A 21,083-nucleotide genomic window follows, 5' to 3' on the forward strand; every position below is an offset into this window, starting at 1 on the left:
ACAGGGTTTCTATGTGTAGCTTTGTAGACCAGGCTGGCCTTGAACTCACAGAGATTCGCCCGCTTCTGCCTCCAGAGTGCTGGGATTAAAGATGTGTGCCACCACTTCTTGGCCTTTAGCATCTTCTTACATCTTTTTACTTTCCTTCACTCCAGGCCTTCCAGTTCAATAGGTAGAGACAGGCATGGCTTTTATTCTGTTTCTAACAGGAACCAGTGGATGTATTAAGTACCCTTTGCTGTAAGGAGCCTTGGGGCTGTTACCTGAGAGATGATGCTTGTGGATAGCAACTTTGGCAACTTTGTCAAGAAATCTGCCTTACAAAAATTTACATCCTGCCCTACCATTAGTCTGCCTGATGCCTAGAGCTATTGGCCTAATAAAGCCTAGACTTTCATGGTTCACACACTCTCAGCATAGCAAAGAATTAAAATATGTTTTTATTTTAGTTTGTAAGGATTAGTTTGTATTGTGAAACATACCCTATAATTTGTAATAAAGTAAGGGTCTGGAGTCAATTTGTCCTTGGGTATAAAACTACCAGAACTATGGTTGATTTTGAAGAAATTAAAATACAACAGATGTCTGAATAACATGAGTTTATGAAAGCAAACATGGATCAACATGAAGACATTATATTTAATGTTTCTGTTTGGATTGGGAGACATTTTAACACTAATTTCTTGAATCTCCAGCTCAACATCCTTTTATTTTTCTTAATTTACAAAGAAATATAGAAACTTATAGCTTCCAAAGCCAAAGAAAAGATAAGTATTAAGCAATGCTTAACTTCGTAAAACCATTGTGCTAACTATGGGACCTGTGATTATGGACAGGTGATGATTAAGGGAGTGCATTGATAAGTGTCATTACAGAAGAAAGAGGAAGGACTATGATAATAGGATGACCAAAACTTTATTTTTATTATGGTCAAAATTAGCAGAAAATTAGTTCAAGATGTATACTTTTGGCTTTGTGCAATCTCTTAGGTTATTTGAATTCAAGAGAAAGTTCAAATTAATTATGTATCATAAACATACAAGTGTTAAATAAGATGGTCTGATAAAAATGCAGATAGACTAATGTTTCTGGAGCTTTCTGTTCTGGCTGGGACCACAGCTGTCCTTGAGTCCCAAATAAACACACAGATGCTATATTAATTATAAAGCTGTGGTCAAAGCCTAGGGCTTCTTATTGACTGGTTCTGTTCTAATTATTAACCCATTTCTATCAGTTTAGGCTTGGCATGAGGCTGTGGCTTACCCTGTAAGGCCCAGGCATATTGTTACTCCTTCAGCAGCATGATGACTCTGTCTAGGGCCTGCATGACTTTCCCAGAATTCTCCTCAGCTCCTATCCATTTCTATTATCCTGCCTCACTGGCTGAATAGTGTTTTATTCATCAACCAATAAGAGAAACACATATACACAAGGTAGAAGTTATGAATGTTTTCTTTTCACAACTAATAACTACTTACCCTTATATCATAGTTTAAAACTATACTATAAAATATAAATGTTAAGATTATATTTATATCAATTTTCATTTTCCTGAAATTGAAGCTGTAGAATACTAACATAAATGAAATATATTTCAAAATTCTTCTTAAAACATTTTTAGTTGTAGAGTTATGGAGTTGTAGAAACTAAATGAACTACACTCACTTCATGAAAAATTGCTGCCTTATAGTTCATCTCACTGCAACCCCAAATCAAGATAAATCATGGAATATACATTTGATGAACACCTTCTGGAACATACAACTATTTAGAAGAAAGGGTAGTACTGTATATATGCCTGTATAGGAGCTAGCTCAGCCAAGTCAAAGCCTTCAAGAACAATATCCATTTATTTATCCTGTAATAATTGTATTTTGTCCAGCTATAGCTATAAAATATGAAGGTAAGATATTTTACACTAATAGTGATTATTTCAGAGTTCTATGTATTTGATGGCTTCTGGCCTTAAGTTTCCGCATACTTCAACAAAGCATCTTGGGAGGTGAATTATAAAATATATCATGTCAGGCATAAGTACCTAAATATTGTAACTACATAGTTATTAACAACAGGCTGCAGGGATCCTGAAAATACACAGTGAAACTGAAGAGATTAAAACAGCATAAATGAAGAGGAGCATTGAAAGACAGCAGCCTAGTCACATACCATTCACATACTAGCGGTGTAAGGAATGTGTGGGATACGTAGAGGATAATGTAATATTCACTTACGCCTTTCATGTTTGAATGGACTTTGCAGCCCTGGAACTTTAACAATTAAGGGAGTTTAAAGTCTTATACATTGCAACGACATGACTATTGCATACAAAAGTTCGAAATGACTTTTTCTATGGCATTAAATAGAAGAGATGTAGTTCTGAAATAGCACTTTCATTTCATTTTGAGTTCTGACCAGAACGATGCACAAAACTTAAGATAGTGTCTTTTGGCTAGTCACTTGGAAGTACTTTTAAATGTTCATCCTAAGAAAAATTTGCAATTGTGCCTGGATTTCATTGTGTAGCAAACAATAATGCTATAAACTGGTAAGGAGGGCATGTATAAACTGTACTAGCATAAGGTTCCTAATTGCATCACTCATAAATATTTTTCTGCCTACCCTATTGAAGTAAGCAGTATCTTTTCTAGATACCGAATGGGGAACTCAATGTATCAGCCTTTACCCTAATATAATGTCCAAGGCCAAGGGATTGTACAAAGGAGTGAGCAGTTGGTGCTGCTTTTATTAATCCAATAGTGGAACACAGAAAATACCAAGACAGTAAAAGATTTTGAAGCAAAGGAACTAACCTCAGCAGGCAATGTTATTGTTCTACTTGCCAAACAAGGGATTCTAAACTCTGTATTACCTCGGCAACTTAGAAGAGGATGCATTCTGTGTTATGCATGAGGTGAATTTGTCTGCAGTAGAAGAGAGTTTCAGCAATGACACAACAGCACAGAGCTTCATTGGTTGGGGGGTGGAGATAAAATAGTAATCACTGGACAGATACCATTCCTGAAGCTGTCTCAGTGATTCGCCTTTCTTCGACTTGAACAGTATTGGAAATTTAAATGCTAGTGATTCTTTACTGTCATTCTTTCAGCATGGAAAATGAGAAGCACTGAGTCCGAGACTTACCAGCACATGGACAGATGCAAATGGTGTGGAAACATGGTGCAGCTATGGGAAACTTTAGGAGGAATCGTGTGGTTTATGGTTTCAGAAATGTGTTCTTTGCAAGAACCAGAGTTAATACCGGAGACAAACTAGTTATTTTATTTTATCATGTGTAGTTTAAAGAGGGATATAGGCTGCATGTAAGTAACTATCATATGTTCTCCTATCCACAGAAATTAGCTGTCTTAGAAAAAAACGCAATAACTTCATAGAGCTTCATAACACCAACATGATATGCTGAAGTCATTTCATTTAATAACAGGTGTGTTCAGTGAAATTAAACACTTCCCATGAGTTACCATACTGAAGATGATTTACATATGGACATTTCTGTAATGTTTAGTGCTATCATATATTAGGAAACATGAAATCATTTTCATCATTTCAAGTGGTAATCACTATTTCATAAATTTGTGTACTGTTGTTAAGTGAGAAAAGACAACACAGTATTATTAAATTCCTGTGGGCTTGACTGAGCTCAAACAAAGCATGTGGTGAAATACTATTACTTTCTGTGCCAATGTATATGATTTAAAATAGACAATCATCTAAGGTAGTTACCAATCTCATTATTAGGGAAGGATATAGAACCTTCAGCCAGTAGCTGATAGAAGCAGAAACAGACACCCACAGCTAAACCCTGAGCAGAATTCCTGAAATCCAGTTGCAGAGAGGGAGGAATGATAAATAAAGGGGTTAAGACCAGGCTGGAGAAATCCACAGTAACACCTGACCTGAACAAGGGGGAGTTCATGGACCATAGTCTGATAATTGGGAAAACAGCATAGGATTGACCCAGACCCCCTGAACGTGGGTGTTAATTAGGAGGACTGGGCAGTCTATAGGGCTGAGTATACTAATGGACTTTGGGAGCCCATTCCACATAGAAGAATATTCTCTCAGCCTAGACACATCTGGTAATGCCTAGGCCCTTCTCCAAGTGATATGATAGACTTTGAAGCTTCCGCATGGAAGGCCTCATCCTCCCTGGGGAGCAGAAAGGAGATGGGATGGGGGTTGGGAGAAGGCAGGGGAGGAGGGGAGGGTGAAGGAACTGGGATTGATATGTAAAACATATGTAAAACAAGGTTGCTTCAAATTTAAATAAAAAATATTATCATAAAAAATAATAGTCAATCATCAATCGTAATATATATGTACACACACACACACATATATGTGTGTGTATGTATATATACACACACATATATATGTCCACATATTGACCTGGAAATTTGTTTGGTGAATGTCTCCTAAATAATTTTATTTACTTGATTTTAGTCTCTCTAATTACTGCCCAAAAATAAAAATTAGGGCTAGGGTGATAGTCCAGCTGCTGGGAAGCATTGCTTTGCAAACCTAAGGACAAGATGACAAGTAAAACTAGGGCATGAAGCATAAGTGATGGTCACAAGAGGTCAGAACATGGCCCTTCTGCCCCTTGGTATTGGTCTAGGCTGAATAGTCTGAGTTAACCCCACAGAGGATAAAAACTACAACAAAGACCCATAAAAGTCCCCATACATCAGAAAGAGAGACAATGCATAGAAACTGTGGTCATGGAAGGTTAGCTAGAAGATCCTTCCCACCCACACATATGTATCTAATTTTGAACTGTTGAATAGAATCTGATGCACCTGCTGGAATCTTTCCATGCTGTATTTGAACTGGCTATTAGTTTTTTGCAGTCAACCTGGGTATCGCCTTCAAAATTTAAGCAGTACTACATGCTTATGATAGACAATGGCGGGGAGCTTGGAGACCTTGCCTACCATCTGTAACAAGCTGTCCATGCATTTACAAATCAAGGCTGACCTCTTAGCGTCTCACGGACTGGAAATAGATCTAAAAAGGTGTAGTCCGGACAATCATACTGTTTTCTTCATGTACGTATGTATGTATGTATGTATAACTCTTTATAATAGCTATCACTGTTGTCTAAATTCATAAGAGATTTAAATTTTTGGTCATCAATACTTAGACTTATTCTACTAATCTAAAGATTCTAAATTTTTCTAAGAATTAACTTCTACATCGTTCTCTCTGTGGTCATGCCATGTATTGCTGGCTCTTTTACATGTATGGATGTCTCTGACACTATGTAAGCCTTATAAATATTTATGGATATTTGTAAAGTTATACACAATTTCTAATTTTCAAATTAGTTTTTTTATTTTATAAGCCTTGTATATAAGTATATTGTATGACTTGACAGATTGTTTTTGTAAAGCCTTCTGTCAACATCTTAACAGAAGAATGCAATGAAAGCACTTTACCCATAGGAAAACTAATTTTACACTACTGTGTCTCAAAGTGAACAAATACCAAATACTGACCCAGTTTTCCTTGATATGATAGGAGAAAAAAATGTTACATGAGGTTATATGTGAACAAATTTGAATCTAAGCATGCCAGTATGAAAGAAAAGGCATTTCTGGGGATATATTATGTTACCTAAATAAAAACAGCTAATATTTAAAATTTTCTTTAGATCAGAATAAGTATTTTTGCATATCAACAGGGCACAATATACTAAAATGTGCTAGGACTTACAGACTTACAGAAGTTTTGTTAAAATGGTGGCATAGTGGTGGTTGTAAGAGGAGAGGTGTAGTCAGACAAAGTGAAAAACTACTAAGTTCAATAAAGGAGAGTTTCAACAGAAAAATATCCCTTGGTAATAAAGAGAACATATTTATGAAATTATTTCTGTTTATTCATATTTTATTTTAGTAAGTCCTTAATTCTATTGAGCATTGCACATAATGGTTTGTATCTGGTTTCTATCAGCATGTGTTCCAGTTTTCATGGTAAGTTATTCAGTTCCAACATTACTATATCAACAGTAGTGGAGTAAAGAAGACAGTGCAAATGTTACCTACTTCACCTTTAGGACACTTATTCAAGATTGACAGACAGGGAGTGATACAGCAGCCAGTGAGTGTTGCATTGCTTAATATTTGTTTAACTATGCAAAGATGTGTTGCATTTGTTTAACTATGTAAAGTCATGCTGTGTTTGCTTATGTTGCAGCATATTTGTTTAACTGTGTTAAGATGTGCTGCTGCTTTACTTTGCCTGATTGGTATAATTAAAACAGATGGGTCAATAGCAAGGGAGGAGGTGTAGGCAGGATTTCCAGGTAGAGATAGTAAGCAGAAGGAGGAATTTAGGCTGGAGAAAGGCAAGTAATGAAAAAGAGATACTATGAAGATGCCAGGGGCCAGCCACACAGACACAGAGGAGGTAGGATAGTAGGACATACAGCATAAAGGAAGATAAAAGCCCAAGGCAAAACAGAGATGAATAGAAGGAGATTAAATTAAACTTAAGCTAACATTCATAATTAATAATAAGTCTCTGTGTCTTTATTTGGGCGCTTGTTGGTGGCTCCCAACCAAAAAAAAAAAAAAAAAAGAAAAGAGGAACTACAATTGAGAGAATTTCTCCCCTTGTTTATACACAGGAGCATCCCTAAGAAGATAGTATCGTCAATGTGCTCAACAGACTTACAGATGAGGACTGAATGTCTTACAATTCCCTAAGGCGTCATTTACCACTATTTTATAAACACCACTTTCCACGTCACTGAAGAAATCCCTACAATAAGACAATAACAATAAAACATTAACAAGAGTGGACAAAGAATGAAGAAAAGCCACAGGTTTTAGAAGTTAAAATGGCAACAAAGCAAATTTTAAAATTTAGATACTAACTCCTCTGAAAATACAACTTCAGAAGTGCATGCAGGCTCTAAACTCCATAACATAACACCAATTCAACAAAAAACAATCAAAGATTCTGTAAGTCCCAATTTCTTTTTTCACAATGAGATCATTTAGAAACAATAAATTCTCTTCCAAAGTCCATCTTGCAAACACTTGTCAATTTCTTACTGTATGATATTTCTTAAAATATAAATACTATACAATATGTTCCTAAATTCAAGAAAAACATTCCATTTTTAAAATCCCTTAAATACAAGTGTTCTTTTTAAAGGGAGAAGTTAGAAAATTGACTCCACTGTGTTCAAGTAAATGGCAGGTCTGAGGTTTAACTGGAGAGTACAGATAACATGTTCTCACACATGGAGTTCCCTGATGAGTTGCAGTCTCCAAAACCACTGACAAGATGTTGGCAGATGTAGCATAAGATGACCCAGAAAAATGACAACTATTTCACTGAGAAGACAGTTGGGCAATCAGAATGCATCCTGCCCCTGAAACAATTCACACAGCCTCTGAAAGGTCAACTTCCACAGCATCCTGTGACAGAAAGATTCCTTTCTGACTACACAAAAACCGTTATGAAGCAATCACTATTCTCGAAGAATTTCTTCACTTGCTGTCAGTTTGTCTGGATTTATAGAATGAAGCCAAATAACAAATTGAAGAATCAAATAGTTTGAAGCTGAAATCCTTCAGTAGAGTCAATCTTAAAAGTAAATTTTAAAGTTCTTACTTGGCCCTTAAAGCATGTAACATCCAACATAAGACATGTTAAAATTTTGTATTATCAATTTGGCTCCTCTGTGGCCAGAAAATTATTCAAATATTCTGAAAGTGTTGCTTATAGAAGAATCTGCCTCTTGCTTACTTTGAATTAGGAGACATAATTAAGAAGTAGATGCCTTTGATCTCATCTATTGCCACTTTCCACTTATAAAAGACAGAATACACAAAAGAGACCAATGAGGATTTGAGGGGATTCTAAAGAGAGAAAAAGGTTATAACAAGGGAGCTTATGACAACAAAATTAAACAAAATCTCCAGAAAATAATGATTTGTCAAAATGTTTGTTGTCAGTATAAAAAAAAGGGAAATATGAACAGCTCCTGTACAGAAGATTACAAAGCTGATTTATGAAACACTTGGTCCTAGATCATTTTGTAGAGGATTCTAGGAAATATTTCTATTTCTAGCTGTATTTACACTACTCCAGTCACAGCATTAAGTCACTAAGTTTTACTTTTTGAAGAATACATAATTGAAAATGCTTGGAAGGTAAAAGCAATCTATTAACCTCCATTCTAGAACAGTAAGTATTAAAAGTAGAAGATAACTATTTAAGAACTTAACATAATAAACTAAGTATTACTAGTGAATTAATGGTAAACCAGTACCAGAACATACTAGTAAAACAGTACATTCAAATGAAGTACTAATGAAGCCAACAAAATTAAATGTAGTAAATAAAAATATTTATTATTCTAGATAATTCAAGGTGAACATGAAAGTATGGCACAAAGGGTCAAGACAGTTTACTGAGTACTAACAGCAATACAATTAAAAACAAAGTACTAAACTCCACATTTATACCAAGGAACAGAATAGAACAGATTGCTAGTTAATATTTTCTTGGAATAGATTATAAATATGACATATACTTGAGCCTAATATTAAACATTAACTGTGAGAGGTTTGCTTCAAAAAATACCTATAAAAAACAAGAGACACTAGGAAATTACTTTATGTGACCCAATAAAATAGCAGAGTTGTAATACTTGTCAGAAACAAGAGGAATTATTTCAGGCCAACCTAAGCTACATAGCCAATTTGAAACAACCTTGAACTATTGGAAAACTAGCTCAAATAATAAAATCATTAATATGATAAATGGTTGTATTAGTTGATGATCATATAAAAGAAAACAATTTTGGTTCCACATACAAATTAAATAGTAAAATGCTTCCTACCATGTTCTAAATATTAAATGTAAGAGTATTAAACAATAAATATATTAGAAGAAAAATATTGAAAGACCTTATAGCATGCAGAGTATATCATCTTCAGTAAATAAGAAACTTGTAATATTTTAGTAAATCAAATGTCTTTGACCAAAGGGGCCAAGACAACCTGAAAGAACAACCTGGCAATGTAAAATTAAAGTTCATTAAAAAATTGATAGGCAAAAAATTACATAAAATGGCATATATGATAGTAGGCTTAGAATAAAAAAAATAATATACAAGTGTACATGGCAAAGTATGGGAATGTATTCATGAGAGATAATGGTTTTAAGCCTTCTGGTATAATTAGAGTTAATATAATGCATACCTTACAAAGTGACCTACTTGCAAGGAGGCATATCAGAAACCACACAGAATTGCTCTGTATGCAGAGTAACTGGACTTTCAGAGGTTATCAGAGTACTTCACGGGGAAAACCATGCCTCTAAGACTCATGAGTTCAGTCTCCAATCAAATGGATCTCAGAGACCCACAAAACAAGACTGAAGTCTGCTATTGATTTTGGTTGCACAACAAGACTCAATGGTAAGACCTTATTCCTGCAGACAACACATGCTTTGGTTACAGGACAGGAAGACAAGTTGATATTGGTCTAGTAGCTTCATCCTTCATGACTAGCTTCCATGGTGCTGGAATATGCTATGCAGGCTACTGGAGAAGAGTCATCAACATTCTTAGTAGCTGTGAATGCTGCAAGCTATATGACAGCAAGCCTGGCAAGTTTTGACTTAGGTACTACACTAGGAGCAAGTTATAATGGTAACCCGTCACTTTTTCATTGGCTTTAAGGCTTTTTCCATTAGATGCAACTCATGTCTTGTACTGTTAACTGGGCCAAGAAGTTGTGGCTGGGTAGGTCAAAGGCAGTAGGGGAGAACTGTTATGCTACTAAATAGATATAATACCACTCTGCCCCCAACTACTACCCATCTTTATGATCATAGACTTTTGCAGCTCTTACTAGTTTTCATCATAGAAGCTGCTTTTGCAGTAGTTACCAATTAATATGGAGATTCATAACTGGGTGGACTGATCAGCTCTAAGTGGGACATCTATGACACATGCCCTCCTTTCAAAGCAAAAGCAGAGTAAATATCAATAAATGCAATGAAAAATATGAAAGTATATTAAAAATGAAATATTTTGTGATTTTAAAATAAAACTAGTCAGAAACCAGGAATATAAGAAAAATAAAATCAAATTGTGACTGAAAAATGAGTAGTTGTTGGCAAGTCTCTACCAGGTACTGTATAATGATGATACAAGCATATAATCCCAGTCCTTGTATTGAGACTATCATAAGCCTGAGGCTTGCATTGCCGTTAGATAGTAAGACCAAACATATACCTAAACAAATGAATAAATTAGCGTCAAGGAAACACACACACTTCTAAGTGTAATATATAAAAAGAGAATATCAGGATAAGAAAATGCTCTTGTTTTAAACTAAACCCTATGTTATAAACTGATTTAAAGATCTACAAAAATATCATTGTTTATTTTAGAAAAGAGTTTTTAACTCCACAAATATATATATATTTAAAACTTCATTGTAAAAAATATGAAGACATTTAAAAATGAGTATTTGGAATGTTCAAATGTAATTATAAGAAACACACTAAAGGTCTCAAGTCAGAGCCAAAGACTAACATGAGACCACGAAGTAAAGTCTCATACAATAAGTGACTCACATTTTCTCAGAAGTGAATGTTCCTAAGAGGTTAAACTGCATTCACAAAGCTGTGTGATAATATAAATAAATATTATCTATTTAGGACAACAGGCCAAACCTATTAAACATGTAATAGTATATTCTTTGTCGTACTCCTAGGCCTATGCCAAAATACTTACTCTCACAAAGACTTCACATCATTAGTTATATTGTTAATTTGATTCTGCTTTAAGAGACTCTTAGTCAATAATCTACACTGATTGTCTGATTGGAACACAGGAATCACACAGTATTAATGTTTTAGCTCTAGTAAGTTTTCTCCTAGATACCTTTCTTTTTCTGATTTTTTTAAAGCAAGGAAGTATCTACTTGAACACAGAATAATAACTTAACAGGATCTCCAGGAGTGCAAATATTTTCAGGGAGGCAACATCATTAAAGCTGAAAAGCAAATTACTTGAAATTAGACCCAATAAGTATTCCTCAATAGTGTTTATTTATGGTCTCCATGAATAATGAAAAATAGTAGCATAGCTGATTATAGCAGTTAATGCATAGCAGAAGTACAGAATTCCTCTTCCTCCTCATACTCATTACATAGCTGTAAATCTTCCGAATTGCTATATCCAAGTGATTTGCAAAAGGGGCCTTGGATTTGCCATTTGGTCCTCTAATCAGCTAATCACACCCATGTTTTGCCCAGCATGGCAGGGTGTCCTTTCTTTAGCATGATCTCATTAGGAAGGCACAGTTAAGGAAGTCAAAACATATGGCACATGCATGATGGCTACAAGTTTTGCTCAGCCATCAGGCTCAAGGATCAGCAGCTGCCTTTTCTGTTTCCTACTCATACAGCAATGCATGCAGTCTGCATAAGGTTAATATGAGTTCTATAGGCAGAGGAGGAAGGGTAGAAATATTTTGAGGGTCAAAGCAGTGATCTCAATATGAAAGCTGCTGTGGAAGCAGAAAGAGAAACCTACAAGTTCCTTGAGGTATTATAAAAGGACTGATGAGTGAAACTCACCCACATTACTGTCATTAACAAACCATGTTTGATACCCAACACTGCATACTGCCAGTATCTTGAGCTCAAGTGAATATGCATTACATAATTTGATTTCTAACATAAAGTAACATTTTCATCAGAGTCATATATTTATTTATGAATAATTTCACCAGAGTTAATCTGGACTTTTTCACTTATTGTCATGAATTATATAGTGCCTACTTTTTTCTATAGTATCTGGATTTCTATTTGGAATTGAAATTTTTATTTTATTTTCTTTGATCATATTGTATTATTCTAAATACCCGAGGCTCCCAAAGAAGATTAAATATTGCTTGTTATAATTGATTGATTTAAATTTGAAAATTATTCTTTTTTTATGCTTATGAGCAGTAAAATTAGTCATAAAACAAAATTCATTATCTATACTCTTTTTATTTTGTTACTGTGCTTGGCATCTCAGAGAGTATTCATATGTTCTGGGGAACTTTTAATTAAAAATACTAATATGTCTTATTACTAATTTGTACATCTTCCTAGGTAGGAAATGTGCAATGGATGCTTGCTTCTTAATGTTCATTTCAGGGCACTGGTCTTTTTGTTTTAGTAAAATTGGAAACAATAAATTAACCCTTATTTGGTAATACTGTAATACTGTATTTAACTTTTAAAACTTCAAAAGCAATAGAACAAATTACAAAGACAAAAAGATTTTATTTTAAAGAGATGAAAACAGTAAGCATTAAAATGCTTTATTGCATTTTAGATGAACATATCTACAATTAGTATTATGAATGTCATAATTTTTTATTATATTAATATATAAACTTATTTTTGAGAAATTTTACTAATAGGCTTTTAGCTATCCTTATAACTATATGACATATATTAATATATAACACCTTATTAAATATTTATAAATATATGAGAAAATCATGTATTTTGATATTTTATACTATAATATATTTTATACTGTAGGCTTTCATGTATGTAATGTATAAATTATTAAAATAAATAATTTTAAAAAAATTGAGTGGGCATCCCAAGCTTCTCACCCAAATTAAACAAAATCAATAATAATCATACAAAAATTCGATTTCATTAAAGATAAAAAGAATATTAAAAAGTAATATTTTTTCATATCAAATATGAGGCCACTTGTTTGTCAGAGCTAGCAAGGTGCATTGTACATGCTGACTACAGTGTATTTTGCTACAATTTAGAATATGAAACTCTCATATACGTTTTATTATTAGGCCTTGTTACTAAGGAATAATTCAGAAACAAACACAAGAGTATTTTCATGGGGAACATTGGATATTTTATAAAGTAAAACATACGAATTAATGATATAAGCACTAAAGTTAAGAAGGTTCAAATGTACAATGGAATATGTTTATAATTTTATATTATATCAAAAGCTTTAAAGTTATATGATGATATATGGTAAATTTTAAATTTTTTCATCAATACACAAAATTGTCCAGAAAATGTCAGGAATGAAATTTTGAGTTAGCTTAATTGAACTACTGATAAAATACATAAAAGGACAAATATAAAAATCACAAAGGGCTGCTTCTTTAGAAAGGAAAGAAATGTCATTGTTATAATCTAAGTCTTAAGTCTTGACTATAGCCAATACGTCAATGTGAGCCACAGCCTCCTATTATGCCCTTTTCTTCTCTAGATGGTTCATGAAGTAGAATTTCTAACATTAAGATTCTATTTTAGATTCTTTCAACTGCAATTTCTTTGTCTTCTTTGGACAAACTGTAATTTTATTCCATTTTTATGTTATGTCCCTACTTTTGTGAAGCCACTTTTAGACCCTTAGTCATAGAAATTATACTGAAATGGATAACCTAAAAATTATTATGGAAAACAGAGTGATACAATACAACTCCAAAAGCCACGGTGTTGCTTTGAGAAAAGCCAACAGAGAGGAGAAGAGAGGGGACTGTTAGTAAAGATGGAAAAAGCAAGAAAATTGTGTTTTATGGCTATAGAGATACCTCATGATAAATACTGAGAACAATAATGATCATGGCCAGAGCCCGACATAACTGAAAACACAAATGTGTCTATGCTGATTTGATTAAGATGGTTGTCAAGAAAGCAGTTGTCAGAACTATTTTCAGTGTCTTAGCTGAATATGACATGATATTGTAAGAGAGCAAGCAATAAGCTAAAGGAAAAAAGGAATTCTCAACCAGAACTTGGAGGTTACACTTCTCACCCAGAATTCACTGAGTTTGAATATAGAAATTTAGCATTCGAAACAAGCAAATGATTGATTCTTGGTGTAATGCAGTGTCTCCAGAAAACATCAACCCAGAGTGTGGTAGAATAGCAGTTTAAGGCATGTGGCTTTTGCTTATGCTGCATTTGTTATGCTCTGTGCAGCTGTGTTACTGTGCCTGTCCAAAACACCAAATAGTCCTAATAAAGAGCTGAATGGCCAATAGCAAGGCAGGTACAAGGATGGAGAGGGGAGGCAGAGAGTATAAATGGAAGGAGAAACGAGGAGAAACAGCAGCAGAAGAAGAAGCAAGAAGAGAACAAGAAGAGGAGGAAGTCAGGGGCCAGGCACCCAGCCACCCAGCCACCCAGCCAGGCATGGAGTAAGAAGGAAAGCCAGATATACAGAAGTAAGAAAGACATAAGGAAGAGAAAGAACCCAGAGGGAAAAGGTAGATGGGATAATTTAAACCAAGTAGAGCTGGCAAGAAACAAGCCAATCTAAGGCCAGACAATCATAACTAAAAGCAAGCTTCCATGCATTCATTTTGGGTGCTGCCTGTAAGAATGAGCAAGTGAGGGCATAGTGAGAAAATGCATTGTGACACAGAACCTCAGCAGGGTTTCAACTTGGTCTAACACAACCTGACAAAGAACTAATTGTTAAGCAAAGATTATAACTGAATCCAGGGTACTCTCAAAGTACTTGCTCAGAATACAGTCTAACCAGCATCTTACATTCCTTCTTATACTACAGCCACAATGTTTTATTTAGTATTACTTTTGAATAATAATAAGAAAAAATGTTACAGCTAATTTGCATTGGACACCTTTGAACACTCAGTGTTGTGATAAATGTATTTCATAAACTAGCATACTGCTTACCCAAGACTTCCATCTCCATTTTAAAATTGTTTGGACAGTTTTGTTTTCATTCCAAGTATTTATTCATTCATATAGATGCAATTTTACTTAATGATACTCAAAGCAACGTTTTTGTTTTATTTTGTTTTATGTTTTTTTTTTTTTTCTAGACAGGTTTCTCTGTGTAATAGTCCTGGCTGTTCCGGAATTCACTCTGTTAAACCAGGCTAGCTTCAAATTCACTGAGATCCAACTGTTTCTGCCTCCTGAGTGCTGGGATTTAATGGTGGATGCCACCAGCAGCCAGCACACAAAGCAATTTTAATTATAAGAATAAAATCACGAAAGGGCGCAAAGTCAGATTTTTCATTTATAGTTGATAGTCGGTCAACTAAAACATTATTAGAAAATATAATCAATGCTTCTACTTTTAAGAAAAACTACAGAATCCAGATGAGACAAACTTGTACACAGCCATTAATAGCAAGTTAGATCCAAAATTTCAGCCTTGAAATTTTGACTTCAAATGGTCCACTCCTAGCCATTGTGCTATAGTCCCTACCTTAGATCCAACTGGTTTGTTGAGGGGTTAAAGAAAGTATGGGAGGCAGAGTTAACCAAAATTAACTATTATGAAAAACTACTATTAAAACTCACTATATGGAAACTAATAATTTCAATAGCTAACTAAAAATGTACCTTATTTTTAAAATAAAACAAAAAAAATGATAATTTGAATGAAGTTACACTGCATGAGTGGATATTGATACTTCTAGAAGCCAACAGTAACTAAATGTAAATACCACGGCCAAATGTGAGACTTAGCTCTATGAGGTATTGTTAGGTAGGTACCAGAGACAACCAAAAATACACAGATTATTGCTATTGTTCTTAGTTTCCCATCATAATTTGAGCATAAGACCATATTTATGAAGAGACAATTTACTTTGGGCATAGAACACAGAAAAAATTAAACCAAGCACCCTCCTTCTTAGCTAGTATTCACTGTGGTAGAAAGTGCGATGCCAGCTATTGGAAGAAAAGAGTCATCCATAGTCTTAACAGATGTAGACTTGGCATGTTGCCATTGTGATCTCACAGACAAGATAATGTTTACTGGCAGAATAGTGGCATAGTTATTATGAGAATGACTGAATCTTTCTGAGTGAATATGAGTCATACTCCTCATGCGGAAAAACATTCGTGATCATGAAAACCTGGTCCAATGCTGTTGACTAGGAAACTCATAGGTACTAGAAGAGATTTTACTAAAGTTGTTTTGCTAAAAGGACATGTTGTTAAAATGCCTCCTAATTATTTATGTTTGTATCCATAGACTGTGATGCTCCCAACTTTGGCTATAGAAACTTCAGCTTGCAGTAAGTTAGTGCAAATTAACTTAGAGATTCAAAATGGACCCAAGTGCCGGGAGTAAATGACTGTTAAGTACTCAAACCTAACCAGGATCTGTATGTCACATACTCCTAGGACTAAGAAACGCGAGAGGGAGAAAAATGAGTGTAAGAGGAGGGAGATGGGGAGAAGTGTTGTGCCAGGTGTTTTCTGTAATTGCTAGTCATTAAATTCATGAATTCATAGAAGATGCAGTTACCTGCACCTGAGCTGTACAAGCTTGGACCATCAACATCCATCTTTGAGGGTGTAAGGTCTCATGGAGCCACACCCCTCTTTGAGAAGTTATGAAAATTGAATCAGTCCCTGGAGAAGGGGAATCATTTTTCTTCAGGTGATGGTATAGTCACATCTAGGGTGCCCAAGCACCAGGAAATGTCCCTCAGCTATGTCATGGGAGCAACCCTAATTAAACTCATTGGCATGTGCACTGGGCACCTACACAGAGAGAGAGAGAGGGAGAGAGAGAGAGAGGGGGAGAGAGAGAGGGAGAGAGAGAGAGAGAGGGAGAGAGGCAGAGAGAGAGAGAGGGAGAGAGAGAGAGACTAAGACAGGGAAACTAGTTGGAGAAAAAGAGAACAATTGAATTGAATCTGATAAAAATAATTTTTATATTTGTATGAATTTCTTATATGGGCAATACTAAAACAACTTAAATTAAGAAAAATTTTACCTAGCAACAGAACACTTTTTATATTGTGGATTGCTACCACAGTACATATACTGCATGTCCTTTCACAGAGCACGTTCCAGGATGCATGGACTATGGGGTTCTCTTGATTCTTTAGGGCACTGGACCTCTTGGATACATCTTCATTACATTCTTGCCTCAGTTCCAGTGAGCCTCAACTATGCACAGAAGTACTTTACTGGCCACAAATGGGCACCTTGTATGAGAAGATAGTTTTATGAAACTTGTAGCCGATCTTCAGCTGTACTAACACTAACCACAAACTACTTGTAACATTTAAAATAGTCCCTATACAAAAATAGAATAAGACAAAAATAGCTTACACTTGAAACAAGAAAATGAAAAAAATTAAAAACAAAACAAAACAAAAAACCCACTACCACCAACAAATACTCTGCATTAGCGAAGGCAGGGAAGAGCAATAATATGAGCAACAGGGTCAAGACCATTTTGGGGAAACAGCTGACCTGAGCTAGTAGGAGCTCACTAATTCCAGACAGTTGAGCAGTCTGTAGGGCCACTGGCAGTGTGACCAGGATTTATACTAGTGCTTGCACTGGATTTTTGGAGCCCATTCACTTTGGAAGGATGCCTTGCTCAACCTAGATGGGCTACCTCAAAGTGATGTGCCAGACTATGCTGACTCCCCATGGGAAGCCATACCCTCTCTGAGGAGTAGAGGAGGGTGGGTGATGGCTACATGGGGGAAGTGGGAACTGAGATTGGTATACAAAATGAGAAAAGATTGTGTTAAAATAAAATAAACGATAAAAAATAAAATAAGTAAACAAAACATCAAACTAACACAGAACCCTACAAAAATGAAGAATGATAGCAGAAATCTGAAGCACATACAAAGTTAAAAAAAAAATTATCCTGTTATGGTTCCCATAGCAACTGAAACACAGTTGAATTTCGCTTATGTTAAGTAAGTTTAACTTGAATAGGAATGCAAAATACTTCCTCTGAGCCAAAATGAGAAAATACAGGAAGCACAGAGACAATGGTCCAAAATATCCAGCATACAACTAATTCAAACATTACCCTTAATGTGAATTGAAAATTTAACGTCAGTAGTATATAGTTGTTTGCATTGGTTTTAAGCTATGTTTGTCTACTTTTTGAGCTAGGATTATTTTAAATGAGAAAACAATCTTATTAAATTTTCATAACTCAGAGGTCACAACTTGGTAATTTAGAAATATAGAATCATGGTTTTGCTTGTAATTATATGAAACCATTTGTCCAAAGTGCAATTAATGAAAATACAACATGATTACATCCATTATTAAACTCAATTACTATTGATGTTATCTGGCACTATGAAAATAAACACATGATTTAAGACTATCCTACTGTTAAAGTAGAATATATATTTAGTTTGCAAGAATTTTGTAGGTTGCATATCTTTCTCCAGTTGAGTAAAGATGATAAATGCAGAAAGAATACTTACTCCCGTAATGTAACGAGGTCTATACTGAATAGTCCCAAACAAACCAAGGATGACGATGATAATATGTACAAAATTTGCCAGGATAGGTGCCCACTGATATCCAAGGAAATCAAATATTTGCCTCTCCAGCACACAAACCTAGAACAGCAAAAGAGGATGAAATAAGTCAGCACAAATGAGAAATGTCAGAGTCAGAGATGAAAGGATCAGTATGACATTGTAATTAGCAAGTATGACTCTACTATTATATGTGGTGGTAGGGTATTTATTTAACAGTCATATTGCAAAAGAACACCATCTGAGTATCCACAGAGAGCTGTTCACCTTTCAGGGATGGCTCTGTGGAGGCACCCAGCACTATTTATAAGATGTCATTTGTACATTCACACACACACACACACACACAATATCATTATATGCACTATCAATCATTTGACATCGTCAACCAGAAAGGTAAGCAAGTCCCCATGCAGGGCTTCTTTGGATCTCTTCAAATGTCACTCTGTAAGTTGGGTATTCACAAGGGGAGTTGCTACAGGGGAATAAAAAGAAACTCAGCGAGGCACTAGGATTTATGAAGATCCACAACCAAACAAGCTACATTAGTCATTTCTTCTCCGAGTGTCTGACACCCTACTGTAAAGTGAAGAACTTCAACAGATGGGAAGGGTCCTATCAATCCTAACAGTGTAGAGCTATAAAGCAACCCGATTTTTATTATACAGACAATGTAAAAGAAAGGCCAAAAAGGAAATAAGAACGTGAAAAAGAAAAGAAGATAATGACATTTTTTAAAGCAAGAACATCTAATCTATGCTCCCCAATTTGTAATTAAGATATAGAAGAATTTTGAGCAGACAAAAATAACAGCAAAATAACGGCAACAAATTGTAAGAAGCTCTGAAATTTCATTTTACACTAGATGGTGAAATTAGATTGCTGGCAAATCCTAACAAAACAAATAGTCTGTTGGCTTTCTTGTGTGTCCTCGGGTGGACAGATAATAAACTCATTGTTCAGAGAAAACATTGCAAATGGTCTCAGTGTTCCACACTAAGACTTGGGAAACCTCAGCCATGATTTCAAATGAAGTGGTAATTTAAAAACTCTCCAAATACCAAAAGCCAGGCTGGCTCTTGGGAACCTGTTCCTCATAATGGGTCGCCTTGAGCCGTCTTAATACAAGGGCAGGAGCTTCTGCTAGTGCAACTTATTTTGCCATGTTTTTGTTGATATTCATGGGGGCCTGCCCTTTTCTGAATAGAAAGGTGGTGGGTTGAATATAGGGGTCAGAGGCAGGAGGATCTCTGTGAGGCCAGCCAGGTCTACAAAGCTACACAGAGAAACCCTGCCCCCCTCCAAAAAAAAAAGTGCTTATTGCGCAAGCCTGATGACTCAAAGGTTAGATCCCTGGAGCCAACAATGGAAGGAGAAAACTCTTTCCCAAGAATTGTCCGCCCATTTTGACGTCTACATATGTTTAGTGGCAGATATGTGAAGCTCATGTATATGTACACAGATATCCACTCTCAGTAATACATATTTTATAGTATTTTGGAAATTATAGCAAAATTACATTATTTCTACCTTCTCTTTTCTCCATCCCATCTCTCCCATGTACTCTCCTAGGTCTCTCTGAAATTCATGGTCTCTTTTCCTGTGTGTGTGTGTGTGTGTGTGTGTGTGTGTGTGTGTGTGTGTGTGTGTGTGAGTATGCATGTATGTTCTTAACTATATAAATACAACCTGCTTATTCTTATAATATTACCTATATGCATGTTTTAAATTTAAAATTTGTACATAGGGCTTAGTTTGAAGACTTCAGAGCATCATTCCTACTTCAGTACTTTAGCTAGGTAACAGACTTTCTGTTGAAGATGTGAAAGAGAAAAGAGATTCCCCAAAACCTGTTTGTATAATAGTGCCATTTCCTAAAGCAAAGCGCAAACCATTCAATGACTGTAGTTGTTACAAGCCAGGCTAAACAGATGATGTCACTGTGTCTTTGCAAGGATAGGGGTCAAAAGAGAAAATTAAAGAGAAGAGGAAGAAGAGGGATAGGAGGAAGGGTCAATGATGATGATGATGATATCTAGTCTGTGGTCCCTTTCATATGCTAAATGCATCATAGCACCAGATAACACAATACAATAGTCTTATTGGCTAATGACCACAAATATATTTAGGGCTTGAACATAGCAATTCCATAAACAAATGTACTTTCCAGGAAGAAGAAACATTCCTTAGCTATTTCAAGTATTAAGCAAGATAAATGACATCTATCTGTGAAAGAGAGCAATGCTGAATGCACCTTGAGTGCCTGCATAAAATGTGTCAAAAATTAAGTGGTTCTTCTGACAATGCCTAGTAATGTATATGGAAGCTCATCTCCACATCAAGCTTCCTTCTTTTTGCGTATGAATAAATGGTAAACAAAAACGAAAGCCAACAGCAAGAAAAATCTAAACTCTGTATTTTGAGCATCATAACTATGGGAACACAGCAGGAGAAAAACACAGAGCAGATCAGTCAAGCAGTGAGAACTTTCTGAACAAATGGACCAGTTACATGAGAAGATCATACGGCTATCATTAATTATAAAAACATACAAACAATGATGTGCTTGCTAAGTTTGCAAGTCTAACATGAAAATTTAACAGGATTTATTAGGTTCATCATGACAGAACTAATAGCTTCTTCCTCATGAGATTATGAAGAAAGAAAAACCTTATAAAGGATGTTTTACACTCACACACACACACACACACACACACACACACAAACACTCCATCTCTTTTTTTTCATTGTTATATT

At 35.2% G+C, this 21,083-nt stretch overlaps 1 protein-coding gene across 2 annotated transcripts in view; it reads right to left on the reverse strand.

The window, feature by feature from the left end:
* Positions 1-21,083, reverse strand: part of Nkain2 (sodium/potassium transporting ATPase interacting 2) — a 920,355-nt gene that overhangs the window by 507,382 nt on the left and 391,890 nt on the right. For both annotated transcript variants that reach the window (XM_051175496.1, XM_051175495.1), the window contains exon 2: positions 18,270-18,407. In XM_051175496.1, coding sequence (XP_051031453.1) covers positions 18,270-18,407 — 138 coding nt within the window. The remainder of the gene's footprint in view (positions 1-18,269; positions 18,408-21,083) is intronic.

Source organism: Phodopus roborovskii, unplaced genomic scaffold, assembly GCF_943737965.1.
Source record: "Phodopus roborovskii unplaced genomic scaffold, PHOROB, whole genome shotgun sequence".
Classification (NCBI taxonomy): Eukaryota; Metazoa; Chordata; class Mammalia; order Rodentia; family Cricetidae; genus Phodopus; species Phodopus roborovskii.